We start from the raw sequence: 8328 nt of genomic DNA on the forward strand, positions 1-8328 counted from the left end.
CTCCAAACTGACTCTAGGAGTGGGGTACATTGCTGCAATATCTTCACTTCTCTGTGTTTTTGTTCTTCCATTAAGATGGGGATGGTGAGAGTCTTCTCTACGAGGTTTCATTGGGCTGGGCATTAAGAGGGCACTCAGCACAGGCCCTACCAAGAGTATGCACAGCTCTTTCCACCTCTGGTCTAGTATTTGTATTTAACAGATAAGTGCAAACAGTTGATGAATCTCGGTTATTAAGTACTTGTTTAATAATCACTCTCAATCGCACTCACATTTGTAGTACAGAAAACATTTTGTCATTCTTTACAATAATTAAAGGGTATATAAAACCTTCTATTTGTTAAAAACCCTGCTGTTTGGAGCCTACATTGGTAGTCCATTTACAAATGACAGTGTGTTAGTAACTTCTCTATAAATCCAAGCTTTTGCTTGTCACTTTTGACAGTGTCTCAGTAATTACAATTGTATAGAATTGAACTTGCTACAAATAAATCTGAGCACCCACTCCATCCCAGTGCCAGTCTGTGGAAAAGTGATTATTTTTGGAAGAAATAATTTGGCCTGCAGTTTTGGGGATTTGAGAACAGTTATTTTTCTTACCCATTCTAAGAAGAAAAGAGCTTAAAAATGATATGCAGCAAACTTCCATTAGCTATCAAGGATACATCAATCAATCTTAATTTATTTAGAACATGATCTAATACACTGCTCTTCTTATAAACTGAAGGAATAGGCAATTCCTTAATGTTTTAATGCAAAGAAATTATTCTGGAAGAAGGCCAACGTGGTGAGCATTTATTCAGGACAAAGCCTATAACAGAAAACGCAGCTGAGATGACATGAGCAGTGAATAGAAAAACACCAAACACTGGTTGTTTTGTGACTTCCAGACCTAAAGACAAGCAGAATGAATGACTCAGGAACATTACTCTGGCATGAGGTTGGTGAACTATATTAATCTTTGGGGCACATCATTTCAGTGTTTAGAACCCACTTTTACTCTAGACTGCAAATACACACTAAGCAACCAAAAAGGAAAAAAGAAAAAACAAAACAAACAAACAAACAAAAAACCACCCATAAGTCTCTCAATGCTTATTTTCCAGGTTCCTAATCCACCCATCAACAGGTATAATTTACACCCAACCTTGGGCTGTATTAGATGCTGAAGTGAACTCAAAGTATAATTTCTACGTGAAAGCAGAGGACACAGATGGGAAATACAGCTTGGCTGAAGTGTTTATCACTGTGCTAGATGTCAATGACCACTCTCCGGAATTCAATGAAAACATCCAGGAAAAGACGATGATCATTGGGTCACCAGTGAAGATAGAGGTGAGAAAGAACATAGCGTGTCACAAAGCACAGTGCTTTGGAAAAGCCCCAGCTATGCAGTTTATTGCTCAGGGATTATCATGACGAATGCCTGAAAGTTGCCTTTTCCTGAGGCTTTACTCTTCACATCCATTTGTATGTAACAAATGCATTACAGCATGGAAAAATAGTATTTACAGACTGCTGGAAAGTAGAAATAAAATTCTATAGATAGAAGATATGGTTCTATTACAGCATTTGAACTGTTAGCTGCTGGAGAATCTTGAATTATACAGTGATCATAAGAAACCCAACTTACTTAACATTCCTGTGATGCCACTGTGCTCTTTCCCTTCGTTTTGCAGAACTGTACATAGTGATCCAGTGCAGAACAGGGGTTAAAAATAATTGCAGTAGCAATTCACAGGTGAAGGAGCAGAACCTATGTTACACCTATTTGAACATATATAGTAAAGCCTGAATATGCAACACCTAGCATGAGTAGAATAAATACTACAGCAAAAACTTAAGGCACCTATAAAGTGCATGGAGCTAATCCCATTGTTCTCTATTCACTTCAACTTTTGTCCACAACACTGCATGAGATAGTCCCTAGCAATGGACCATTTGCACTGTACAGTTTTCCCTCTTCTTTCCTCTAATCTCAAATAGATATCATTTACAGAATGCTACATTGCTAGCGCTGATGTTTTTCACAAGTAAACATAGCACAGCTGATGTCAGGAAAGGATAATTTGTTTCCAAGGCCAAACTTAAACAGACCAGTAATTTTACTGCATGGATATTACCAGAAATTAATGCTCAGAAACTTCTAAAGTTTTCATTGGGCAAAGACACGAGCACTGTCATCTTTGTTCTCTACACTTTCATTACCAGGCTATAGATCAAGACGCAGAAGAACCAAACAACATTGTGGATTATTCCATCATGCAAGCAGATCCAGCCAATGTGTTTGATATAGACCAAAGCACGGGGGAAATCAAGCTGAAGTCCTATATCCGTTCCCTGGACATCATCCACAACATTACAAAGAACAAAGACTGCATATGGTCATTGGTGGTGCAGGCCAAAGACCGAGGCTCCCCGTCCTTCAGTACCACAGCAGTTCTGAAGATTGATATCACGGAGGAGGTAAGAAAACATTTTAGAAAAATTCTCAGGTGGGATGATTCTTGAGAGGCACCAAAGTGTACCTATTGCTTGTTTCATTTCCAAGACAACTTTAAAAACGGTTCAGGAATTGAAATCATCAGGAAAAAATGTTGCCTGCAACCGCTTCTCCTTTCTTTGGTAGCTCTGTAGCACAGAACATTCCACAGACACAAATGTAGAAGGTATTTTGGTCAGAAAAGCTGCGAAGGTACAAAGGTAGGAGCATAACGTGAGCTAGAATAGAATAGTTTCAATTGAAATGGTCCACAAAGATCACTGAGTCCAACCGTCTGTCATAGTATTTTGAGACTGACCCAAGCATTAAAGCACTATCAAAATGCCTCCTAAACACACAGGAAGCCTGTTTCAGTGTCTGACTACCATCTTGGCAAAGAAGTTTTTCCTAACGTCCAATCTGAGCCTTCCCTGATGCAGCTTTGAGCCATTCACATGCATCCCGCCACTAGATAGCTGGGAGGAAATAACACCTCTCCACTTCCTCTCCTCAGAAAGTTGTAGAAAGCATTAGGTTCACCTCTTAACCTCCCCTTCTTCAAGTGTAACAGTCCAGTGTTGCCAGTTCTTGTTATATGACATGCCTTCCAGTCCTCCAATTATGAGTTTCTTGCATTTGATGGTTAGGGACAGGTGAAAATTAAGGACTATAGATTCCTGAGAGAAAAAATAAATGCTGACCGCCAAATCTCTGATCTTTTGTTCATGCTCAAAAAAAAAAAAAACAAAAACTTTTCTCCTACAAAAAGTGACTGAAAAGTGGCTGGGGACTGAGTGAGATATGTCAGAACACTCTTGCAAATCAAAATTAGTGGTGCAGGAATAGCAAGGAGACTTCACAGATTTTTGTTAAGTATGTAGAAATTTGAATATGAGTTTTGTAATTTCAGTATTATTAGCAGACAAAGGAGATGACTCTACAAGATAGAACACATAGGTTGACTTTCTCATTAGTCCAACTTTATCATCTACCAAAGAACAAGGAGCGATTTATGGTGAGCAGTGCATGCTTATGTGATTATTATTCATTGTTACTTGCCGTGTCTTTAAGTAGGCACCAGCAAAGAGGAAATGATATGGATGAGATCCACATCATTAGCCACTGGACCAAGCACAGACTGGGTAAACATACAAATCTCTTCCTACACACACCACCTTCTCTTTTTTCTTGGGTAAAGATGCAACCAAATTATTTTTTTCTGTTTTCTCTGCCTCCTTTTTTTTCCACTGATATTCCTTATCAGGTGGATTTATATTACACTCCTTGATTATGTTTCAGAGCTTGCTGGAAGTTAAGTTTCAGCAGAGAGCACTTCTGCTCATTAACAAGGTAAACTGAATACCAAATGTGCAGGAGGAGCTCCCCATCCCTGCTCTTGGCATCAACCCACCAAGGCTGCAGCACTGGGGCTCCGTAGGGGCTGAGGTACAGGGCTGAGGGGTGCTGAGGGGAGTGAGACAGCCCTACGCTTCCTCTGCTGGGGGGAGATGATACATACCTGAGCTGAAGTTTTCAGCATCTACACTTGTGGATGAAGGATATCTGGAAGGAAAAAAAGGAGTATCTAGTGCTTTGGGATTAACAGTTCCTTGAATTTCTTTCTAATGTGTGAAGCAACATAAGCACCTGATGTAATGAAGGTATCTCTTACAACAACCCGTCTCTGCTTCCTTTCAACCCAGGGATACAAATCTGGCACAAAGTGAGGGAGTCTCTGTCCCAGTAAAGTGTAAAGGAGAAGCAGAGAGGGCTCTGAAGACACAGACACCTCTCAAACACAGCTATTCCTTCTTCCCAGGCTCTTCTCCCTGCCAAGTCCTAACGCATAAGCTGAAATAGCAACAGCATCCTCCTTCTTCAGTTGAGTAGGTCTCTTCAGCAGGATCTGGAGTACTAATCTGATGTAACATCTGTCCTCTGAAACTTCTGTACATTTCTCCACTACTTCTTTCATTGCTTGTAGTGATTTGACAAAGCACTCACAAATTTCATCTTCCACTTGAGTGATGTATCACGGCAGTGTAGAAGGCTGCTGCTCGCTCCCTGCGCCCCAGACACTTCATGATTACTGCTAGCACGTGGTGAAGGGAGCGGGCTCTTGGTTTAGGGACACTGTGTGTTCTCTCTCTCTCTGACTGTTATGAATGTCCATTTCCCTCCTCTGTGCTCCAGCTGAAAAAAGGTTCTTTTAGTTAGCTGTCTGGAGGTCACTTATGTATTACTAATTTTGGATAAGAAATATATTTTTGAATGTATTCTCTAAGGGATTTCTTGCAGTGTTAATCACACCAAGCAATTAAACAGGCATATTTTCTGATTAACATTTACCACTGCAATTAACACAAGGCTGCGCCCTTCAAGATAGATGCCTTGTGGTTAAGTTCAGCAGTATTGCACATCAAAGGACCTTTTGCTCTTGGAACAGTACAGCGATGAAAAACTCCAGAAGTCTTTTAATTTAACTGAGCTTCATTTTAGGGAAATTGGTGTGGAATAGCATCTGTTAGCCTCCTATCCTTTTTCAGCAGAGTAAGAAGCATATGCTGAAAAAGCTATGCTTTTTTCACCCTTACATCACAGCAAAATATATTCCTGCTGCCCAAGATTTTCACTGGTAGCTGCTGATCCTGAAGATTGGCCTGATGGGGGATCCCGTTGCCTCCTTTTTGCAGCCCTACAAGGATACGGGGGTGTTTATTTACAGCTTTCTGGGGACTGAAGCTTAAGTCCACATTTAGATAGTTTAATCTGCGATACCTTTGGTTCTTAATAGCTTTGGCCACTGGTTTAGACTTCTAAACATAGCTGGTGAGTCTTAGTTTTAGATGCCCCTGATTGAAAGTTTCAACAAATACTGTCTTTGAATTAATGTGCGTATTTCCTCCTCTCCCGTACTCTGTGAACATCCCTGAAACAAGGCTAGATTTAATCTGAGGAAGAACTCAAGGGATGCTAAAAAGGTGGGAGTGAACTCCTCAGAACTAGCTGGTTGATTTTACATACCCACCTGCTCAAGTTGACACAACCTGGCTTGGGGTCTTAACAGCTTTGCCCGCTTACTTAAGCTTCTAAATATAGCCAATGAGCTGTAGCGGCTCTCATGGCTGAAAGCTTAACCACATGCTCCTCCTGTTGGGTCCTGCTTCTGGATGTGCTGCCCACTCATTCTGCTCTCAGCAACCCACGCACTATGACAGGCTTTTGAGATGCTGCCAGGTGTGTGCACACTGTGATGTCAGCCCACGGCAAACTGCTGTGGCAGAAAAGTGAAAACCAAAGGAAATAAGTCAGAAGTTCAGTAACAAAAAGAGGCGTGGACATCCTGTTTGGTTAATTCAGGTTTTGAATTGTAATCTTGTCCCAGGAGCAGAATTCTGGTTTCTCAAAACTGATATACAGCTAATTCTAGACTTCTATCATGGTTCTGTAGCTGTCCACTTGTTCCCAACTCTTTGCTGGGCCGGTTCTTATTATAGCCATCTGATGGAATTTGTGTACACAGTAGCCATGTAATACAGAATGATGAAGCCCTGACAGTCATGGGCTGCTCTGCTTTTGTTTTCTAGCTAAGCTCCGTTGCTGATTAAATAATGGAAACACTCTTTGCACAGCAAAACAATGAAGATTTCTCCCTACCTTTAAGTAAAACGGTCAATGACTTTCAATAGCATGTCCTTGTCCATTTCTCTTTAGCAATTAGAAGTATTTAGGATATGGGAACAGTGGTCTCAGAGGTAGTTTATGAAAATACAGAAGTGAAGTGAAGACACGTAGCTTTCTTTATTTTCTATGTTCCATACACATTTTACCCTACTTCCCTAGTTGTATTTATAATAGGTGCTCATCTCTTTCAAGTATAACTGTGTTTGGGTTGACCGTTTCTCTTATTTTTGATGTTTCCAGATCAAGTCCAGGGTAAAATCCTATATTTTAGGCCTCAAGAAGCGTCCATGGACGATATTTGGAATTTGCATGAGTGGCGTCCTTTCCACCATTTCTGTAACAATGGTGATCTCCACCATCATGTACTGGAAAAGTGTGAAAAGATCCAAGCTTCACCCACAGGGCAAAATCCGCAAAATTATACGGGGACCGCCAAGACGCACATTGTGCTAAGCTACAAAGTGAACTGGTCATTCATTTGTCCTTAATATGCCATATGTAGCTTATGTTTTTGCTTATTTCTTTTAAAAACAAAGCTCTTTAGTACTACTCACGTCCCCTACCTCGAAGAGTTTTGTTACGTCTGTAAAAGAGTACTTGAAAACAGAATGCAGCACATATCTGCTAATTACTCATTTATATACTGTAATTTCATAAAACAAAGTTTTCTCACAATCTTTTCAATGCCATATTCAGTAATAGTCCTGTAAAGTGCATCACTGTATCACCTGTGGCTGCTCTTGAAAGACCATTTTCTAATAATAAACCTATATCTGGTTTAGCACTATTATTCCTAGGAAATTAATTCTGCAATACAGTGCAACAGTACTGCTGCAGTTCCCAGAGCCAATTATTGTCTTGCTCAGTTCTTGCAAGTTAAGCAAATGCTAAGTGATACACAGGAACCCACCCCAATCTGGCAGTACTACTCCTGCACATACTCGCGTTTGGTGGCCATCCATCTCACAGTACTGCAGCATTTGCCCAGGCTTTAAATTGCCCAAAGCTGGATTGGCTCTTTGACTCTCCCTTTTCATTAGAGACAACTTCCAATAGTGATCCCTGCTCGATACATATTTTGGACAAATGAAATTTCTAGGTCACTGTCTGTCCCACAGAGTAAGTCATGTGTTTTCTTTGTACTCTTTTACAGACTCTTCACAAAGGGCCTATGGCCGCCTTTTTGATGCAAACTAAAGATAACCCCATGAAAGCCTTAGGAGTGCTAGCTGGTGTCATGGGCATAATGGTGCTGATAACTATCATGATCTCTACTGCCATGTTCTGGCGCAATAAGCGGTCCAACAAAATCATGCCGGTAAGACGGATCATAAAAAAGAGACAGACCCAGCAGTCCCGCACGGTGAGGATGGAGTGGCTGAAGTTCAAGAGGCCCAGTAATGCCGCGGAGAAGTTTGTCGTTGAGGACGATGCCAAGAGCCTGCAGAACGAGAACAGCAACAACAACGTCCAGGCAGCCCCAGTGCCCCCAGCCGCTCCCTTGCCCCCGCCGCCCCCCGCCCTGGCCGCCAGCGGGAACACCGCAGTGTGGCGGGTGCCAACTGTGTCCGGCTCCCTCACTCCCAAGTTCATCAACAAGCAGCTGAAGAAGAGAGGTCATAACAGCGCCCACAACGCCCTGGTATCAGAGCTCAAAATGAAGTTTGAGAAGAGAAATGCAGCTATGGGTGAGCCACACATCTAGACCACGTCTAGGTGCTCTTGGCAGCCCCAGAGACTGTGGGTTGTGGCTGCACATGGGTATGTTATATGCCGTGGTCTTCCCCGTGTCTGTCAATACCCATGAACTGAGAGCAGCTTCTTGCTGTGATAGCCGTCCCTCATCTTCCAGAAGCATTATGTGCTGTGGAGTCGCCCCACCTGTATCAAATGTTGTGGTGTGTGCCCAGTTAGGACTGCAGTTCCTTCATCCCATATCCCAGCGTTTGTTCCACCCTGCAGCTGTCTAACCGGGGTGCTCCATACGCTCCTGCGCCAACCAGAGCCTCCCAAAGTGAGCAGGTCTTTGGGCTACCCCTGTTCCAGAGGCCCTTATCCAGCACTCTGCAGATGCCACTTCTGATCAGGTCTGACAGGTGGAGCTGAGGCATCCAAAAACCCATCACTTCAAAACCCATAATCAGTTCAGAAGGAGTTGTTCT

At 42.2% G+C, this 8328-nt stretch overlaps 1 protein-coding gene across 1 annotated transcript in view; it reads left to right on the forward strand.

The window, feature by feature from the left end:
- The window catches only part of CDHR1 (cadherin related family member 1), a 32348-nt gene extending 24309 nt beyond the window's left edge, over window positions 1-8039 (forward strand). The window contains exons 15-17 of the mRNA XM_010714160.4: window positions 1107-1335; window positions 2212-2466; window positions 7320-8039. Of these exons, the coding sequence (XP_010712462.1) occupies window positions 1107-1335; window positions 2212-2466; window positions 7320-7871 (1036 nt within the window). The 3' untranslated portion in view covers window positions 7872-8039. The remainder of the gene's footprint in view (window positions 1-1106; window positions 1336-2211; window positions 2467-7319) is intronic.
- Window positions 8040-8328: the final 289 nt, after the last annotated feature.

This window comes from Meleagris gallopavo, chromosome 8, assembly GCF_905368555.1.
Source record: "Meleagris gallopavo chromosome 8, MGAL_WU_HG_1.1, whole genome shotgun sequence".
Lineage (NCBI taxonomy): Eukaryota > Metazoa > Chordata > Aves > Galliformes > Phasianidae > Meleagris > Meleagris gallopavo.